Below are 20159 nucleotides of genomic sequence, written 5' to 3' on the forward strand. Positions count from 1 at the left end.
GCGGAAGGTCCCTGTGGCTGCAGGGCCGGGGTCTCGCCTCGCTCAGCACTCTGACGCCGATACCCATCAGCGCCCAGGGAACGGTCAAGCAAAGCTGGAGGGTCCCTGCAGCTCGTAAGAGCGCAGCGGGCAGACCACCCCCCGGGCCGGGGACCTGCTGGGGTCTAGGCTCGCCGGTACTGCGTGATGCTGGCGGGCAGCCGGACCTCTGACCTCAGTCTCCCCGTCCGCAGAGTGGGCCGGGGACGTGAGACCACAGCTGCCAAGGGACTGAGCTCGCGCAGCCCGCTCCGGACCGCGGACCGCAGAGCTCGGACAGCGAGGAGGTGGCCCCGCAAGCCCCGCCCCGCCCCGCCCCCGCCCCGCCCCCGCCCCCGCCCGCCGGCACCGCCCCCGCAGGCCCCGCCCCCCGCGCGGGCCCCCGTCAGTCCCGCCCCGACGCCGCTCAGGCCCCGCCCCACCCCACCCAGACCCCGCCCCGCGCGCTGTGACGCTCAAGGACTGCGCCGCACTCCGACCGGCCTCCGTCATCAAGCGCCGCCCGCGTGGCTGTGGCCGCCATGGCCGCTGTGGTTGTCGCGGCCGCCAGTCCCCCGGCGGTGGTTCGCGCGGCGCAGAAGGACGACTACTACCGCGGCGGGCTGCGGAGCGCGGCGGGCGGCGCCCTGCACAGCCTTGCGGGTGAGGGCGGGCGGGCCGGTGGACGGGGCGGGGGTGGGCCCGAGCGGGCGCCGCAGCTCCCCGCGGGTGAGCAGCCAAGTCCGCCAGCGTCCGAGAGCGCTGCGGGCCCTGAGTGACCGCGCGGCGCGGAGGGTGTCGCCCGTGGCCCTGCGCCCCGCGAGGTGGGGGGACGAGACCGCAGCCCCCGGGGCGGGCTCAGCCGAAGGGAGAAGCCGCTGGGTCGGGGTGGGGTGAGGCCCAGGTGTTGGAGGAGGCGCTCACAACAGATGGTTTATGAACGTATACAGACGCTGTCAATTACTCTGCCGCGCACCGTTCTCCGTGATTTACAAACAGTAACCCACTTAATCCTGAAAACGTTCCTAGGAGGTAGGACCTGTTGTTACTCCCCTTCTTACAGATGGAAGATTGGGATTCCAGACAGGTCAGGTGACTCGCCTGAGGTCACAGCCAGCAAAGTGGGGAGCTGGAGTTTGACGCTGGACGGTGGTGTCAGCTGTGCTCTTAGTCACTTTACTACACCGTCTGTCCTTGGGGCCCTTTCGGGTCCTGGACGCGGAGGTGGCTCTCAGGAGACTCTCAGTGGCCCCGGCGGGGCAAGTGCAGATGGAACAGCGTGGGAAGCACGGGAGGCCAGGGGAGAGAGGAGAGTCTAGCTGAGAACAGTCTCAGCCTCGGGGAGGCTGGGCGGGGCCTTAGCGGGAAGAAGAGGGGAGGATTCTTCCTAATCCTTGCCACCCCCACCCCCAACCCCACGGTAATAGCGCTGTTTTTCCTTTCAGGTGCGAAGAAGTGGCTGGAGTGGAGGAAAGAGATTGAGTTGCTGTCGGATGTAGCCTACTTTGGCCTCACCACGCTTGCAGGTAGCACCCCCAGCAGGACCTTGGGACTGAGGGGCCCACAACACAGCCAAGCCCAGAGGACAGGAGGGGGGCTGCCAGCAGTGTGAGAAGCTCCTGGTGGTGCTCCCCAGTGTCCCTGGAGCTGGCCCAGATGCAGCCTTAGGGAAGGAGGGGCCCCCAAGACCCTCCCCTAGAGGGGAAGCCAAGCCCTGAGCCCCAGCCCCGGCCTCTGGAAGCTCTGAAGTTCACCAGTCACGTCTGCGTTCTCCTCTCACTGTTTTTGTCCCTGGTGCTCTTTGTCCTGGACTTTGCCCACAGTGCCACTGGGACTGTCTTTCCATAACTGAACCCCATGACCCCCAGAGGGGCCCCGGCACTGACCCCTGTCACGGGACATGGGCAGCAACGCCCTGGTGGAGAGTTGTCCTTTAGAGGAAAGGCCGGGACTCAGTAGAGAGCAAGACGCGGTAAGGAGAGAAGGAATTGCTGGCAGGTCTGCCTCAGTCTCTTACATGCCCACCACCCCCCATCCCCGCTCCCTCGTCCCAGGCTACCAGACCCTCGGGGAGGAGTACGTCAGCATCATCCAGGTGGACCCATCCCAGAGCCGTGTGCCCTCAAGGCTGCGCCGCACTGTGCTGGTCACACTGCACACCGTCCTGCCCTACCTGCTGGACAAGGCGCTCCTCCACCTGGAGCATGAGCTGCAGGCCGACAGCGATGGCACCTGGTCCTCCCAGGGCAGCCTGGCACCTGGCATGCGCCACCGGTCAGGGACAAGGCGCTGGGTGCACCGGCACGTGGCCACCCTGACAGAGCAGCAGAAGAAGGCACTCCTGCGGGCCACCTTGGTGCTCAGGCAGGGCCTCAGCTGCCTCCAGCGGCTCCACGTCGCCTGGTTCTATATCCACGGCGCCTTCTACCACCTGGCCAAGAGGCTCACCGGAGTCACCTATGTAAGTAGCAGGTGCCAACCACACTTGCTTAATCTTGGTTCTTCTGTGTGTAGTTGGCTCTTCCAGCCTCTATGGACTGTCACAGTCACAAGACTGGAGCCAAAATCCTTAAACTAAAAGACGTGGGTTTTGTTGGGTCACATTTTGCTAAAAGAACCAAGAAAGTCTAGTTTCTGCAAACCTTGAGGGTAGAGTGAGTCTGTCTGCCTCCAGGCAGCACATGTGGGCTGCCTCGCTGTCAGGCCCGGTGCTCTGCTCCTTATGCTGAGCATGGGCCTGTGACCCTGGGCTCCTGGGCCCCACACCTGCACCTTCCAGGCTGCCCTGACGGAGGGTCAGGTTTAGGGACGTCTTGCTGATGGTGACCCCACAGTGACCACGTGGGCCCTGTTGCTGCCAGCATCCCTGCCTGCCCCACTAGACAACCATTCACGCCTTCTCCCATCCTGGTTCTTAGCTGATGCTCTAGCTTCCAGATTTGCTCAGAAAGCCTCCCCTCAGGCCGCCTGCCCACCAGAGGGTCTCCAGGCTCTTTCCTGGGTCACTCTCAGCATCCCACCCACTTCCTCCACCCTCCTGGGCAGTGCTGTTCTGGGCACCTGTACCACCACCTCCTCTCAGGTCCGTCTGTTCTTAACACGCTCAAGGGAGCTGACAGCTCATCACCACTAAGTATGGTAGGTGTCTGCTGAGCTGCTGTAACAAGGGGCTGGACCCACACAGGGTCGACCCAGACAGAGGGCTTTTCTCTTTGGCACCTGGGCCTCTGGCCAATCTGCTCTGGCTGGTCTGGCTGTCTCCATTCCCTGCCGAGGGAAGGGAGACAGGAAGGGGATGGCAACTGACTTTCTCTTCAAGGATGTGGCCAGAAGTTGCAGCCATCAGCAGCTTCAGAGCTGGAACACGGTGTCACCAGGTGACGTAGTGTCGCCAGGTGGTCAGGTGCCTTGCTAAGAGTAGGGAGCTCGTGTTCCCATGACAGAGAAGCTGTTTGCAGCCTCTGCAGACCAGGGTTCTCCTGCCATCACTGGGTCCTCCTCCCCTGCTTCTTTGCCAGTTCCTTTTTTCTCAGAGATGTGGGTCCCTGGATGTCCCCACACCACCCCCAAATCCTTACCTGCAGCCACAATGACCTGCAGGCTTGGAACTCCGAGGCCATCTTCCTGGCTCAGCACTTGACTCCTGTTAGGAGTGAGGCCTTGGGCTGTCCAGCAGCGTCCCCTGACTGCCTGCTCAGTGCTCAGATGCTGCAAGGTTCTCCTGCCCCCCTCATCCAGCCAAGAGGCCTTTGGTCACTCTCTGTCTCCACCTTGTGCCAAGAAGGCAGGGTTTGGCCTCATTTGATGGGCCCCCCAGTGCCAGGGGAGGCCTTGTCCCCAAGCTGGCCAGTGTTTTATGCCAGCTGATCGCATAACCGTCCCATTGGGATTGTTGACAGCTCCACGTCCGCCGCCCGCTTGCAGAGGACCTGAGGGCTCGCACAAGCTACAGGCTGCTGGGGCTCGTCTCCCTTCTGCACCTGGCGTTGTCCACAGTCCTGCAGCTGTATGGCTTCCGGCAGAGGCAGCGTGCCCGGAGGGAGTGGAAGCTGCACCGCAGCCTGTCGTACCGCAGGTACGTGGTGGGCCAAGGGTGCAGGGGGCACAGGCATGTGTGGGTTGTAGGGGGCTCTCAGCTCAGGTGTGCCCCCGCCTGTGGGGGCTGGGGGCCAAGGACCCTGCGCTTAGCATTGCTGCTGGGGCTCAGGCAGGCGTCACAAAGACTTTGAGGCTCGGTTCTGTCTGCCCCCTGACCCAGGAGCCACGTGGAAGAGAGGGCAGTTTCCAGAAACTCCCTGTGTACCCTGTGCCTGGAAGAACGCAGACATTCGACAGCCACGCCCTGTGGCCACCTGTTCTGCTGGGAGTGCATCACCCAGTGGTGTGACACCAAGGTGGGCACCGCCGGGACCAGCAGCTACGGGTCTAGGGGTGTGCAGGGTCCCCAAGCAGGGGTGCAGCCCCAGTGGCAGCAGCAGAACCGAGGAGCCTGCCTCTCAAACCTCCTCTTGTTTGGGGGTGGAGGGGTGGGCATCTTTTTAAAAGCTCCCAGCTAAGCCAGATATGGGGCCACATTTGGAATCAAGGTGGCTGATTATGCATGTGGACGCTTTGCTGGAAGCAAGCTGGAGCAGCAGCCGGCGCCCATGAGGTTTCATTCCCAAAAGGCTGTGGTGGGCGAGTCTGCCCCCAGCACCTTGGAAGCCCTAGCCTGCCCGCACACATCAGGCCCCAGTCCTCCAGGCCAGGCCAGACCCTCCTTTCCAATTGGGCAGGCACTTGCCATGACTGCCCACTCAGGGGTCCCAGGACGCACAACCGCCAGCCCCAGGTTTTTGAGACCTCAGGGTGTTGGGATCTACCAAGCCTGGTGACCAGAGCAAGGGACGCCAGGCCACCTCTTGCCTCTGCGCTGACTCCAGGGAGGGGGCCACTTCCTGGGCACCTACACGCCTCTGCAGTGAGCTCAGCCCCAGTCCAGCTTCTCCGGGATGGGGGGTGGGGCATGCAGGTGAGGCAGGTAAGGAGGGATGTGATGCTCATCTTGTTTCCTCACAGTGTTTCAAATGCTCTGGCCTGTTTCTTACCTCAGGACGTCCACCTCTGTGTGTTGGCCATGAGTCTTTGCTCAGGGCCCGTGTATGGGGCACACGGTGGCTGCAGCCTCCGAGCCCAGCTGGAGCTGATTTAGAACCAGTGCCTGTGAAATGCCCCCACTGCGAGGGTCTGTCACTATGGGTCAGTGCAGCCTCCTCTTTTGGTTCCCCGGTCCCCGTTTTGTGGGATTCCCCCAGGAGCACAGGCGCTGCCTGCCCTAAGCGGCTGGCCCAGATGGGGATGCCTGGCAGGTGAGCGCCGACCTTCCCTTGGGCCAGAGGGAACCTGACTGGTTTCAGCCCAACCGGTCCTTAGGGATGGGGCTGCCGGGCCTGATGCAACGGACAGAGGACACAAGCATTTGCTCCCAGAAACTCGCAGGATGCTCGGGGTAGCCAGTCGTTCAGTGGCTCTCTGTTGAGAACCCCCAAAGGGAGTCTGTGGAGCCCACGCACTCCTCTCAACACAGCTGTCAGTAGCGGCTGAGAGCCCTCATGGCCCTGAGTCACTGTAGGGACAGCCTGGCCGTCTCCTCAGTTCACTGTTCCCTGCTTCGCTCCATGACCCAGGGTTAAGGCCTTCCCTGCAGGGTTGCAACTTCTGAACAGTAAGGCTGACTCTGTCTTACGTTGAACCAGACGGATGTCTATCCTGAGATACCAGAGGTGCCAGTTGGGAGGGGGCCCGAGATGGCCTTACAGGAGACCCCAAGGGCTGTGGCAGGGGCTGTGCTGGTTGTGGCCTGTGTGACCTTGCTCTCCCCCCCACAAGGCGGAGTGTCCCCTCTGCAGGGAGAAGTTCCCTCCCCAGAAGCTCGTCTACCTGCGGCACTATCGCTGACCTGACAGAGCGGCCCGACGTCCTGATCGTCAGGAGGAAGACTTATTCTCAAGACTACCTTTACTTGTACAGAAACCACAGAATTCTCTAATTTATATTTCTTGTCATGAAGATATCATGCCAGTGGCTCAGGAGGACAGAGGCTAGGCCTGGCTGCAAAACGGCAGGCCCAGGGCCTTCAGGCGGGGTTGGCGGGGCTCCACCCAGCTCAGTGACCCCCGAGCCTGGGGACGCTGATGGCGAGACCCAGTTGGGGCAGAGGCTCAGCTGAGAGCCCCACACCCCGCTGTGGCACAACTTAGTCACTTCTCCAGGACTTCACTCTCTGCACATGGTTTTATGTTCCCTCCATTTCCCAAACCACACAGGTGAGACCAACCTTTATTCAGGACAAACTTTATTCACTTCCATGATGAGAAACGATTCCACGTCAGGCGTATGGTAAGGGTGTGGCCTGAACAGGCGTGCTTAGAGCAGAGCACGGAGCAGTTTGCTTTTGATGGTGTGGTCAGTCCGCCAGCCCCAGTGACCCCGCAAACCTTGCCCTTGTCACCAGAGCCAGGCTGAGTGGCACAGGCACATCCACTCAGGAATAGAAAGAAACCAAGGACCCGTATCTCCACCTGAAATGTTTGGCACGCACCTTTTAACACATGTCAAGTTTGCTTCCGATTTTAGAAAAACGGAGTCTGCATCTTGGCCTTGCACAAAGGCGGAAGGGCCTCCAGCTCAGAGCTCCTGGTGGGGCAGAGCCAGCTTGAGTGACACGTGCTGCTAACACCTAAGCCACAAACACCACCCCTCAGGCTCCGCAGTCTCCCAGAGGCAGGGACACGGCTGCTTACCCCAGGTCACTGCTATGTCCAGCCTACTTCCTGCCGCCTTTTTGTTATTTTGAGGTTTTTAAAACTGTATTTAATTTGTGCCAGAGACAGGACTTTGCCATAGGCATCCTTAAGAAACGAATTGCACGGAAGCATTAATACATTAAGAAGACCTTCAGGGGCCGCCCCGTGGCGTGGGGGTGAAGTTCAGCGTGCCCTGCTTTGGCAGCCCAGGTTCACGGGTTTGGCTCCCAGGCATGGCACAGACCTACACTACTCGTCAGCCATGCTGTGGTGCGACCAGCATATAAAGTGGAGGAAGATTGGCACAGATGTTGGCTCAGGGCTAATCTTCCTCAAGCAAAAAAAAAATAAAAGAATGCCTTCAGGGTGAACTGAAAATCAGATTTCCTAAGGGTGGTATAAAAATACCCTTGCCAGGCCCTCTGGTTGGGGTGTCACGTTCCCCTGCTGCAAGTGTCATAGCACAGGCTGCTGGCAAAGGCCTACGCAGGCCACTTCTCAGAGTTTGACTTAGTGGACACAGCTGTTCAGGAATAGGGATGGCTCTGTACTCCTCAGTTAATAAAGGTCAGCTGCCAGAGACAGGCCGCTGTGACCACGGGCCAGATTGAGAGCAGACCTGACAGGGAGGGGCCCCAAGAGAGGGCCTCGGTTCCTAAAATACTTTCCTTACACTCTGACCAAGCACACGCTATTTCCCAGAACATCTCAGGCCTGAGCATTTACTATGAAAACAGTATGAAAAATTTTTTAAATGTCTATAGAGTTTGAACACCTCAAATGCTGCCACATGGTCTGAAAGTACAGATTTGGGTCATCTAAATAAGAAGTTGAAGACACAGGGTCAGGTATACAAAAGGAATGGCCTCTCAAAAACAAGAGGAGCTCAATTTCCAATATGCAGAAATCGGCAAGAGAAAAGCCAGACAGTAAGCCTGTTCAATTCTAAAACCTTAAGACGAAGGAAAACTGCTCAGAGTGACGAGTCTGAACTGCCTGAAGACCTGGGAGGAAATACACTGGTTCGTACTTCAGCATCTGTGCCCCAGTGACAACCATGGTCATGTTTGATGTCTGTTCTCTTGCCGTTGGTAAAAACGGCTCACCACCAGAGAGCCAGCACGTCTCGGGCTGGGCTTGCCTTTGTGCAGCGAGCTGAGTGCTTTAGATAAAGACTACACGAGAAAGGGGACACTGTCTTTAATAAAGTTGGAATTAAAAAGTCACTTAGTAAAATGTTTACGAGTATTTCTTTTTATCACATCAAAAAAGTTGACATGCAGGTCAGAGTTGTGTTTCTCCGTAGAAAGTGAAAAACCGCGTGTTAAAACCCACAGAACTGGTCTGCTCTTACCAGTGTCTCTGTAAATGGGCAGCTGCATGGGAACAAATGTCAATTAATCAAAACAGAACCCTACGTATCAAAGAAATGTGTCAAAATAATCTCAAACAATCAAAATATAATATATATTTATAATTCCAGGCCCTCAAAAGCAATCACGGTAGTTAAGAACAGAGTTTTGAGTTATTATGATAGAGGCCAACTTTAAACATCTCTAGTGAGATGAAATGGGGAAACTGGCATTCGAACCCAGAGTCACTAGGAGTCACCCTCAGGTGCTGAGCTCCTCCACGCACGCAGCAGCAGGTGAGCGTCATCCTCCAGGCAGGCAGGGAGACCAGGAGCGTCCTTGGGGAGGCGGTGGCTGGGGTGCAACCCCGTTGCGGGCTCGCTCCGTGGTCACACAACGCTGTGCCCACCCACCCTCCCAGAGCCCCTGCCCGCCCATCTGCCCGGCCTGCAGTTTACTAGCATTCCATCCATTTCAACACTTCAACGTCACTGAAAAATAAATCAATGCAATTTGGTTTAAATGCCGGTTTCTTCAAAAACCTGATATTTCCGTTACAAATAATTGAAGCTCCTTTTTAAAAAGAAAATTCGACTCCCTTGTAACCAACTACTTTATGTGAAGAAGGCATTGTTACAATGGCTCAAAACCGTCCTTGGACTCTGCATGGCGGGTCCAGCCCAGCATCTAACTCGAGAAGGTCTTGCCCACGTCCTCCTTCCCCTTGTACGTCCTCTTGCCGTGCGTGAACGGGATGTACCGGTACTTGATCATGTGCTGGGGACAAAGAGACTCGAGTTATTGCAGAACAGCCTTCCGAGGAGCCACCTTTTCTCCAAATCGGAATCCCCATCTTCTACGCATCAGGCAATGAAACTAGGACTCCAACAACAAGCTTCTAGTTCCTCATAGACACAGCAAGCCCCCTCAGCCCAGCTGAGCCAGCAGAGCTCCACTGAATTCCGTAACCCCTCACGTGCAGGAAGGGCTACAGCTCCTGGGCTGGGGACCCAGGACGGGAGGCACACGGCCCCTGCTGATGACATACCCTGGGGAGGGAGGGGCGAAGCTGCACTATCATGTCTGCCCAGACCTGTGTGAGGGCAACGTCGGCATAACACCGTCGTTGTCTGGCACATCCTTGGCTCTGACTCAGGACAACGTGCCAGTGAAGACAGGACTGCAGACCTGAGGGCACAACCGGGGGCCTTTCCCTCCCTGCACCCAGAGAGCTGCCTGCCAAGGGCCTGCTCACTCGACAGCTGGACTGCGGGACAGATTTGTGCTGGGGGACCTTGGCGGGCAGCAGGGCACCGTATCCCCGTCAGACTGCACGGAGCTTCATGAGGCTCCATGTGCACCCAGAGCAGACTGTGCACTGCCCTCCCACGTCAGACCTGAGCGTGGCTCTCCTCTCAGCGCCACAGTAAGAGGGCAGCTCAGGGCAGCACGTCTCAGTGCTTACCTTTATTTGCCTCTTCATTGTGATACAGAAAAGCATGATGAAGTACATCACCAGGATGGGCCAGAACACTGGGACGTTGAAAGCCTCAAAGAAGGTACAGACCATGGCCACAAGGATGCCCTTGGTCGCTGCGTGCCTTGGAGAAAGGAGAGAAGGTCAGCCAGCACCCGGCCCCTGGCACTTGGGCCCACGAGGAGAGTGCACATCTCTACTGGGGGGCTGTGGTGGCACTGTGTGTTTTATGTATGACGGCTACGTGTCACCACAAGTACAGCACTCTTTGTCCCTTAAAAGCTCAAAGCTTTCTTCTAAAATTACACAAGTATAAAGTGCCAGTGAAGAGGTGCTGATGCCACTCAGGCCACTGGCTCGGGGACGACTCAGATACACAGTACGTCTCAAGGCTCATGTATGCTGCCTAGGCCGCTGGCTGCAATAAACCCCAGTCCCTGAGCCTCACGCTGGAGTCCCACGCACCCAGCAGGCAGTCCCCATCGTGGCTGTGCAGCGTTCTGAGGAGAACCAGGCGGCACCCAGGCAGTCTGGCCTCAGGGCCAGCCTATCAGGCTCCTGGCCCTCCTTAGAATCCTCCTGGGCTCTCCCTTTCCTAGAGAACAAAGGCCAACCTCCTTGGAGGGCTGGCAGGGCCCCTCCTCACCTGCTTTCTGCTCCCCCTCCCCAGCACTTCCCACCCGCTCCACAGGTTGGCTGAGCACCTGCCACATCCCACACAGCTCCAGGGATGCCAAGTAAAGGTGTGGCAGCTTGCTCCCTTCAGGGTTTTGATCCAAGAAATGCAGGACAGATGGGGTCACAGAGCCGGTTTCTCCGACAGTGTGGCGTCACTTGTCCACCTGTCACACTCATCCTCGGTGCAACGTCACCACCTCTACGAGTGCTGGGGGATAAGCCAGCCCCCGTCCCAGCGTGCGGCACTTCCAATGACAGCAGATGTGCTGAAGGCTGTGCCTGCCCTGGAGGAGACCTAGCCCCGCGTGCATGCAGACTCCTGCCTCTTCTCAGGTCTCCCTCAAGAACTGAGCGGGGGGAAGCTGGTCCACCTCTGCCATAGACCAGAAGGGGCCCTGAGAGCAGAGCCGCACGGAGACCAGCTAGTCTACGGAGGGAGGCAGACCCTGGCGGTGCAGCCTGCCCTCCTGAGGCCCAAGTCTGTGACATACCCAGGATCCTCTGTCCTGGAAGCAGCCCCTTTTTTTGCTAGCTTCAGAGCGCGCTGGTGTTAACCTGCAGCCAAGAGAAGCCACCGGGCGGTGGGCTCTCCTACAGAGGGCCCGTGACCCAGCTCCATGCCCGGCGAGCACAGCACTCGTGTTTTGGGTGAATGAATGTTAAAAACAAAGACCACAAAACTCTCATTTCTTTAAGTATCTAAGCTACTAGCTAACTAGAACAAAGGTCGTCTGTTCTCAGTCCTGTTAACCACACCTGAGGACAAGCAGCTTTCTCAACTACCTTTAGGAATTAACTCACCAAAATTTAAACTCTGGGAGCCTGCGAATGAAGGGCCGAAACTCCTCGTTCTGTTTGGTTGGTAACGAGGGGCCGTCATCTGAAAGGCAGAGCAGTGATCTGAGACAAAGCACGGGACTCACCTTTTTATTTCCATCACATTTGTTAAGTTTTTCCCTAAAGCTTTTGAACTAGCATGCCTATGATATGAAATACAGATTTATATCATTTAACCAAAAATAAAATGGGGATCTCTGGCCGATTTAGAAATCAATTCATCACTTTAGAAGATTCATATTAGAATTTCTTTTTAAAAAGAAGTTCTATATATTTTGAATGATTGCATAAAAACTGAACTACACACCAATTTATAGGAACATGTCAACTGGCCAACATAAAGGCACATAAAGAAAAGGAAGAGGAATGTTTACAAAACGGGATGTGTGCAGGACTGTAGGTGCTCTTGAGAGACTGGACTTGTGGGAACAGACGCTCCCCTCCCTCCGCTCCCCCACAGGCAGGTTCCCGCCCCAGGCATGGACGGAGGAACGAGTCCCACAGAAAGGGTCTCAGTTATTTTCTAATCCCCCCAAATGGCAACATTAAATGAAAGGGTTGTGTCTCCTTTAATATTTTTATTAAATATTCTATACAGAAAAATCATAGGCTTCTGGTCACAATTTGAAATCAGTCTTGAGAAAGCGTCCAGCACTCAGAAAGTGTGTCTCTCCTCTGGCAGGGAGCCACATCGGGTTTTCCAACAGTGTGACAGATGTGCTGGAACAGTGACTTACCGCTGTGCCCTGGCCCCCTATCCCAGTTGGCCAGTAAACATGGCCTCCCCACCTGGCCCAGTATGGCCAGGAGCAGCGAGGGCCAAGAACATTTCAAACCGTCATCCTGGGAAACAGAGAGTGCACCCTCAGCGGCCCGGCTGGGCGTCAGGGTCAGCCAAGCCAGCTTCCCATGAGAAGGGACCTAACCAGTGCGTTCAGAGATGACCAAAGACAGGCTGCTTAGGAAGGAGCGAGTCTGAGGGCAGAGTCAGACAGTCCAAGTGCACATCCCTGCTCCTAGACACCCTGCCGTGTGACCCTGGGCAGGTTACAGAACCCTGTGTGCCTCAGTTTCCTTATCTGCAGAATGGGGCAACAGAAGGACTGCTGACCTCCCATGCTTGTTTAGAGGATTTAATGAGTCATTCTACAAACAGATTTATCCTCATCACCAAAGCTCTAAGTGCATTTTAAACCCCAAGAGAAGAATCTCAGAAGTTTGGATTTCAAATGTTTCTAGAGAAAATGGAGCAATCCTGTGAAGTATACAAAATAACAATTCTCCCCAAACAGAGTACAGTGGACAATCTCTACTCTACCTGAATCTTCCATCAAGGAAGGATCCACTTTCGGAGAAAGGAAAGCTATGAAAAGGTTTAGGTGGTAGATCCCCAAGGCGTAGGTCACGATGTACCAGCCCTGGAAGAGGAGGAGACACAGGGTCAGTGGCGCGCTGCAGCCCTCTGCCACTCAAGCCAATTCCTACTTTGAAATGAACTGAAAATCGCACACAATTGGGGCCGCCCATGGCTGAGCGGTTAAGTTTGCACCCTCTGCTGCGGCGGCCCAGGGTTTCACTGGTTCAGATCCTGGGCGCGGACATGGCACTGCTCGTCAAGCCACACTGAGGCAGCATCCCACATGCTACAACTGGAAAGACCCACAACTAAAAATACACAACTATGTACCAGGGGGCTTTGGGAGAAAAAGGAAAAACAAAATCTTTAAAAAAAAAAATCACACAATTTACTTACAGTATGAAAGTTATAACAAGTGACAGAGGACAGTGATGTGCATGACGACAGTTTATCTCAAATTACTTTGTGGGTCCTGATAGTGAACAAGCCAGGGCCCAAACAGCAAACTTCACCAAGGGTCCAGTTAGATGCACAAAATACCTGAGGCCACCAGCTCCCCACCAGGAATGCAACAGAAAAGAAGGGTTTTCTCAAAGCCACAGACCCATGCTGCACCACGAGGCTCCTTACACACCGAGTGGGTGTGGCCCAGGCACTGAGGGATGCTGGTGTGCACACCTGATCCAGAAGCCCTGCCTTAAGCCAACAGCCACCTGACCCGGAATACAGGATCTGAACCATCGCTTGAGACGTGCTGGCGGTAATCCCTCTAGTGGGCAACTCCCATCACCACACACTTTGTCAGGAGGGTCAACGATCAATGCCCAGGAGAGATCCAGAGCCAGAAAACGAGGCAATCAAGAAGAAGGTAAAAACACGTTTGGAGCCAGACCTTCCTCAGGAGATGCAAAGAAGCGGGAATACCCACAGCTTGTAGAACACACTTGTTGAAAGTGCAACACACTTTCTTACAACTAAATTCACTTAAAAGCAGCAAGTTTATCCAATTAGAACCAGACTGCAGGGGCCAGCACCGTGGCCGAGTGGTTAAGTTCGCGTGCTCCACTTCGGCAGCCCAGGGTTTCACTGGTTCAGATACTGGGCGCAGACATGGCACCGCTCATCAGGCCATGCTGAGGCGGCGTCCCACCTGACACAACTAGAAGGACCCACAACTAAAAATATACAACTATGTACCAGGGGGCTTTGGGGAGAAAAAGGAAAAAATTTTTTTAAATCTTAAAAAATAAAAAAAACCAGACTGCATTGTGTTCTCAATTTTAAAAGCCTAAAATTTTCATACGAACAAGATGAAATCTTTCTGCCTTAAAAATTTTCAAGTCAGACAACTCAAAACTAGATATGACACGTTAAATAGTTTAATGTTTACACAGCTTCCTGTCACAGGGCCAAGCCGAAGAGATGCCAAATTAGGTATAAATTTGGTTTAGAACACAGTAAACTAACTGGTGCAAAATGCACCCCCACCCCTCCCTAAAGTCCCTGAATCAAGGTTTCTAGGTCATTCTTTCCATTAGAGAATGGACCATGTCCAATTAGAAAAACGAATTGCAGTAAATTCCACATTAACTGCAAGCGTCCTGCACAGATCAACTGGCTACAACAGACAGAGTGACCTGCTGCCTTCACACTGAACCCACATTAGGGTCATCTGCAGGGACTCGGCATAAAAAATAACATCCAGGAACACGTGTGTACATTTAGTTTAAGTGAGAACTTCTCACAGCACAGGACACATCACAGTGTCCAGTAAATAAACGTGTCCATCTATGGACCCATGTCCTACTTAGTCTGGGGAACTATCTGGAAGGAAGGCGCCTGCCTTAGATGAGGAAACCTCTCTCCTGACTCCGAAGAAACCACACTGGGCAAGCCCTCTACCTTACCTTCCTCTAAACATAAGGAAAGATTAAATGACCTCCTCCCAAGTCTACAGAGAATTCGCATTTAGGAGCCAGGTGGTCACTAAAGAATAAACAACATCAAAGGTTAAGCCTGAGAGGACGTCACCTGACCTTGAGAAAAGCCCTTCAAAACCACCTCCGGTCCCTAGGTCTCGCACTCACCTCAACCACCTGCTGCCCCCTCAGGACGCCAACATCGCTCCTGGCACCCAGGGAACGAGGTGGCTGGTCCAGAGGTAATTTTGGGGAGTCCTGAGGCAGGGTTGGGGTGCCAGAGGGTCCACTGCTGACTTCACCAGACACGGGCTGACATCAAGACTGTCCTGGGAACTCTAGCTAGAGAATTTGATGGACTTCGGATGAACTGTAAACAATCTCATTTTAAAAGACAGTCTTTGAAATTTTTCTTACATTTGGTGCTTAACTGAAAAGCAATCATTAGAGAGCATTTCTTTCTCCATGAACCCTCCTAATCCAGAGATAGGAAAAAAACCAGCATCCCAAGTAACAGCACGCCTCGCCTCCGGCCAGCACCCACCTGCAGCAGGTAGACTCGGACCATGTAGACGAAGCTCAGGCCCAGCGTCGCCGCCCAGCGCACAGCCGTGTAAGGCGTAGACCTGTCGAGCCAGGACTGATAGATCTGCAAGACAGAGTGCACACGCGTCATGCAGACCCTGCCACTCCAGCGCACAGGACACTTACTGTGACCACCTGCTTCGGATCCTAAGTTGCTGGCCCAAAGCAGTGACTGCAATTAACCCAAGAGTGATGTGCAGTAATTCCGGAGGCAGGCCCATCCGTTAAGCAAACCATCGCAGAACACTCTCATGGCACAGGGCCCTGCAGCACCAGCCCAAGGGGGTCACTGCTGGGAGACCTGACTTCAACCCAAGAGCGACTAGACTGAGAAGGAGGACTGTGCACACCTTAGAGTCGCCGTCCTACACATGGGACTCAGCCCACAAGTCCCATCCCAAAGCCCTCCCCAGTGGAGCAGGTCCCAGCCCTGCCCAGCAGCCCCTCGCCGGCCCCCAGCTCTGCCCTCAGGCCGGCCGGCCACAGCCTGACCTCCAGCAGCGTGGAGGTTTCGCGTGGTGGGCACCAAGGCAGCTGCGGAGTGTGCTGTAGGAGTCCTCAGTTTTACACGTATGCGTGTGTGTGTGTGTGTGTGTGTGTAATCATGTACACATACATGCTGTCTAATTTTAATTTTGAAATTGTTTTAGTTTTTAAATTTTAATCATGAAAAATTCACCCATTCATCAAATATGGAGCCCACACATACCGAATACCCAGCTTTAAGAATTATCAAGTTTTCCAAATGCTATTTTTTAATTTTAAAAATTGATACATTCTTGATTGTGAGCCAAAATATCAGTATATACAACTTTTCACTGAATTGGACTTCTTCCTCTAAGACTGAAATTCAGACACACACCGTGTGAATATTGTCTCAAGCACAGTGGCCACTGCAGGCCTCCTCAGAGCCCACAGATACGGTCCATCGATGGTGTGCAGATCTGGGCAAAGGGGGATGTACAGGCCTGCCAGGCCGAGTGGATGTGGACGTGGACGTGGACGTGGGCAGCCGGGAGAGGGAAGGGCAAGAGCAGCACAGGGGCTGGCGCCATATCTGTACTGCCCAGGAACTAAGAATGGTTCTCACATTTTTAAAGGTGGTTGGGAAAAAAAACAGAAAACAAACATCTGGCAGAGACCAGATCCAGCCCCCAAGGCCTAAACCACTCACTATCTGGTCCTTTACAGAAGGGTCTCCGAGGGTGGAAATGTGAGGCTGGGGCAAGGTGTCATCCACTCCCTATCGGGAACACGGCACACCTACAGCCCACAGGAAAATGGCCGGCTCAACAGTTTCTTGTTCAAATATTTACACAGTTCATCTATAAAAAACCAACCTGTCCAAGTCTTGTGAAAAATCTGTACACCACAGAAGGTTTCCCATGGACGGAATCTCCAATACTGTCCCCTTCAGACATTCTGTAACTGAGAAACACACAAAATACTTTTAAATTAAATAAAAAGCATTCAAGGATTTGATCATTTTGCTCTATTTCTGCCAATGCTATCAAGCAGGTTTTTTCAGTATTCACTGTTTCATCCACACCATTTCTTTCTCCTGTGCGTCTTTACCATGTTGTCCAAGAAAAACAAACTAGTGACACGCTTTAGTGGAGAGCAGATGACATGTGACATGCAAAGCAGTACTGGGTGGGCTTTCACTTCTGCTAATGTCACCTGGACCACACTCCCCCCACTGGTCTCCAGGAGCCGCCTGTGCTGACCATTGAGTCCTGTGGACATGGTTTCACATCCACCTCCCAGGGCTGGTCCACAGCATGGGCCGCTGCACCCACACCTCCCCAGTGCCCCAGACTCGCCTCTCTCCAGCACCTCCTCCTGGCCATTCCTCAGGCTCCCCTCAGCACCCCCTCGTCTCCAGGCCCTGCCCTGGTCTCTGTCCAGGCTGCTCTCCACAGTGCCAGCGGCCAGCTGTGCACCTCCTGGTCCTCTCAGGCACAGGTCTTCCACTCCACAAACAAGAAAACGTCAGCTACGATCCTCAGCCGGCCCACTGGGTGTCCCAGTTCCTTATCTGTAAGTGGGTAATCCTATCTGCTCCTGACTGTTTCAACATGTGCTGGGATCCCGTGAGGAATCAGCCTGTGAGAACCAGATAACCAAGTGAAGCAGCAGCATCCCCTGACTTTACAAAAGAGGATCGAGTCTCAAGGAGTTTAAGCCGCTTGCCCACGGTCAGGAGCAGCTGTGCTCCTGAGCAGCCGGAGCCCAGCCTGACCTCAGCTCCTCCAACAGCGCACGCTGCCACCCGAACCTCAGGACAAGAAGGATCCGGAGTACTGAGGCGTTTGCTGTCCCTCAGCTGGAGAAGATGCCAGGGGTAGAGCTGACTGCTGCCCCCGAACCTGTGGACAGCACTTCCCCATCCAGTACCACAGCAGGGCTGTGGAACAGAAGCGGACTCCGGCTCCGAGTCTGTGTCCAAGGCCCCTGAGCTGCTTGGCCACGCAGCCTCAGTTTCCTCATCTGGAAAACAGCCCTTCCCAGTCAGACAGAAAAGCGAGGCTCACGACAGCTCAAGCTGCCCGGGCATCCGTCTGTTCACGGTGGGGCTACAACCTGGACCCATACCTGCCGGGGCGCACCCCTCACCCACGCCCTCACTAGAGCACCCAGAACACCCTCTCTTTAAAGCGGAGTCATCAGGCTCAGGCCCTGATCTGAATCTCAAGTGAAAAACTTTCCAGTTACAACTTAGATATGAAAATAACCCCGAGCAGTCGCGCTATGCCACATCAAGTTTGCGTAAAAAGTGTAACAGTGACTCCGTGACAGCACTTCCTGGAGCTGTCGCGTGGACGGGGCAGAGCCCAGGAAGCGTGGAGGAGGGACCCAGAACTGCCCTTTGCTCTCATGGGAGACGCGTAAACGAGACACCAGCTAAACTGAACACAGGGATCACGGCCCCACACCCTCCCTGTCTTCTCAGGACACGCATGCTTACACTCACCAGGGAGAATTCCACGTTTCCAAGGGGCTGAATTAGAACTCATTACCTGGGATGGCCGGCCACCCTATTTAGGCCACAGCCGGACCAGCAGAAAGCTACATCAGTCACATTCCTTATCCTACGGTTCCTTACAAATTTTCCCTTGCTTTATTTTTATGACCTGTTTACCATTAAAACGCTTCTACTTGAACTGAGACGATAAGAGTCACATTAAGGAGAAAATACCTGGCTATCCCTTCCAAGGATGTGCTGTAAGAAAAAGACTGCTTACAACTGCTCATTCTCTCCCCTGAACATGTGGAAAATCTTCCAAAAACACACTGTCGAATATCCGACAAACAGCCCACGTATTAAAACACAGCTTGACGTCTTTATTAAACGCACCGTCCATAATAACGTTAAGAACGTGAACTTTGGAGTCAGAGCTTGCTTTCAGAGTCCAGTTGTCACTTTCTAGTGGTATGACCTGGGCAACCATCCCAGCACACCTCAGCTCAAGGTGTGAAAGGTGGGCAACAGCACCTGAGTGCCCCCGAATGGCCTCCCGCCTGGCATTAACAGCCAGCCACGCCAGCACACAGCACCCGGCACCCAGCCTGGCCCTCAAAGCCGCCCTCAAACATGTCAGACCTGTTCTTAGATTAGGGCGGCCCTCACACCAGCTGCTCTGTCTGCAGTCCTCTCTCTGCTCAGCGTAAGACCACCTCTTCAGAGAGGCCCTGCATGACTGTCAAACTGACCACTCAGTCTCTCGGTCGCGTCACCTTGTTTATTTTGTGTAACATTCATTTTCTGATTTCTTTCTGGTTTACTTCTCTATTTCCTCCTACTAGAATGCAAGCTCCTTCAAGAGGTAAACTTTCTGGTCTCCTGCGGGGCCCTACCGCCTAACGGGCCTGTTAGGTAGCAGGCCGGAGTAAATGAGCTGTTGGACTTAAGTGCTTTATGCTCAGTCACAAAGAAAACAAAGGAAAGGAAGAAAAAAACATTCTAAGCAGAGCCCGTGAGTATCATGCCTGAAACCGCAGCAAGACTCCCCACGTGCCTAGTTCTGAGCCGTTCCTCGCACCCGTTGCTGGAGGTGGCCACCACTCCCCAAATAGTAAGAGGCTTCCGTCCTTCTGCCCCCGCGGCTCATCGACGCCTGGTCCCACGGCCTTCCGTTCAGCGCCCCTGACCTCATCCCGCGGGGTCCCCGCAGGGCACGTCCACAAGCTTCCAGCCCCCGGTGCTGTCCCCTGGCCGACGCGCCTCCAGACCTCATCCACTCCCCGGGAGGCCGCATCCCGGCCGGGCCCCTCCCTCCTCCGGCCGGGCCGTCTCAGATGTCCCCACCTGGCTGGGCACACTGCCCCGACCGCGGTCACCTCTGCACTCAGGGGGCCTGGGGACCCCTTATTCACGGGGGGCCTACCAAGGGAAAGACCAAGCCAGCCGAGGACAACGCGCCTCGGGGAAACTTGGGGGCTACCCGGCCACAGCTGCCCGGAGCCCAGAGCAGGTGCAGGGAGGGCGGCTCGGGCGGCCGAACCGGCGTGGCCCGCGGTCGCGGCCCGGGGACTCGCGCGGTCCCACCTCGGTCCGCACCATTACCGAGCAGCTCGACCCCTCAGCACGGCGCTCCCACGCGACCCGGCGGACCGCCCCGCCACGGGCGGGGACACAGCACCGGGGCGGGCACCGAGCCCCCAGGACAGGCGGGCGGGCGGGGCAGGCCGGTCAACGCCGCGACCCCGGGGACCCGCCCGGCCCCGCCTATCCCAGTGCGCCGCCCGCCCGCCGCCCCGGCCGCACCCCCGCCCGCCGCACCTCGCGGCTCCGCTGCGGCCGAGCGCGGGCTCCCGAGGGCCGCGGGAAGGAGGACGCGGGCAGGCGGCCGCGCCGGCGCTTTTCTTGGTCCGGGAACGGGCAGCGAGCACTTCCGCTCCGTCTTGCGCGGCACCGCCTCCGGGGCCTCCAAGATGGCCGCCGGGGCGGGGCCGAGAGCCTCCAACCATTTCCGCTTCCGGCGCGGGCGCCCAGCTGTTGGCGGGGCTGTCCTCTCGTCGGAAGGGACGTAAGCGGCGGAAATACGCCATGCCGCGCAGGCGCAGGCGCGTCCTCTGGCTCCGGGCCCGGATAGTTCCGCTCCAGAGATTGTCATCGCCCAGGGCCTGGGCCCGCGGCCACGCCCCCTC

At 55.8% G+C, this 20159-nt stretch overlaps 2 protein-coding genes across 4 annotated transcripts; one reads left to right on the forward strand and one right to left on the reverse strand.

The window, feature by feature from the left end:
- The first annotated feature begins 536 nt into the window (after positions 1–536).
- Positions 537–8029, forward strand: PEX10 (peroxisomal biogenesis factor 10). 2 transcript variants are annotated; one of them, XM_046661525.1, is made up of 6 exons: positions 537–681; positions 1464–1544; positions 2073–2479; positions 3918–4093; positions 4277–4412; positions 5887–8029. In XM_046661525.1, the coding sequence occupies exons 1-6, from the start codon at positions 561–563 to the stop codon at positions 5953–5955; spliced, it is 990 nt and encodes a 329-aa protein (XP_046517481.1). In that variant the 5' UTR covers positions 537–560; the 3' UTR covers positions 5956–8029. The 2 variants fall into 2 exon arrangements, with proteins under 2 accessions (XP_046517481.1, XP_046517482.1); XM_046661526.1 differs by lacking the exon at positions 4277–4412.
- A 219-nt stretch (positions 8030–8248) lies between these two features.
- RER1 (retention in endoplasmic reticulum sorting receptor 1) lies at positions 8249–19947 on the reverse strand. 2 transcript variants are annotated; one of them, XM_046661527.1, is made up of 7 exons: positions 19792–19947; positions 16349–16436; positions 14968–15072; positions 12466–12565; positions 11112–11190; positions 9621–9756; positions 8249–8932 (listed from the first exon to the last, which is right to left on the reverse strand). In XM_046661527.1, the coding sequence occupies exons 2-7, from the start codon at positions 16427–16429 to the stop codon at positions 8843–8845; spliced, it is 591 nt and encodes a 196-aa protein (XP_046517483.1). In that variant the 5' UTR covers positions 16430–16436; positions 19792–19947; the 3' UTR covers positions 8249–8842. The 2 variants fall into 2 exon arrangements, with proteins under 2 accessions (XP_046517483.1, XP_046517484.1); XM_046661528.1 differs by lacking the exon at positions 19792–19947 and adding an exon at positions 19576–19735.
- Between the last annotated feature and the right edge of the window lie 212 nt (positions 19948–20159).

Source organism: Equus quagga, chromosome 5, assembly GCF_021613505.1.
Source record: "Equus quagga isolate Etosha38 chromosome 5, UCLA_HA_Equagga_1.0, whole genome shotgun sequence".
In the NCBI taxonomy this organism is placed as follows: Eukaryota; Metazoa; Chordata; class Mammalia; order Perissodactyla; family Equidae; genus Equus; species Equus quagga.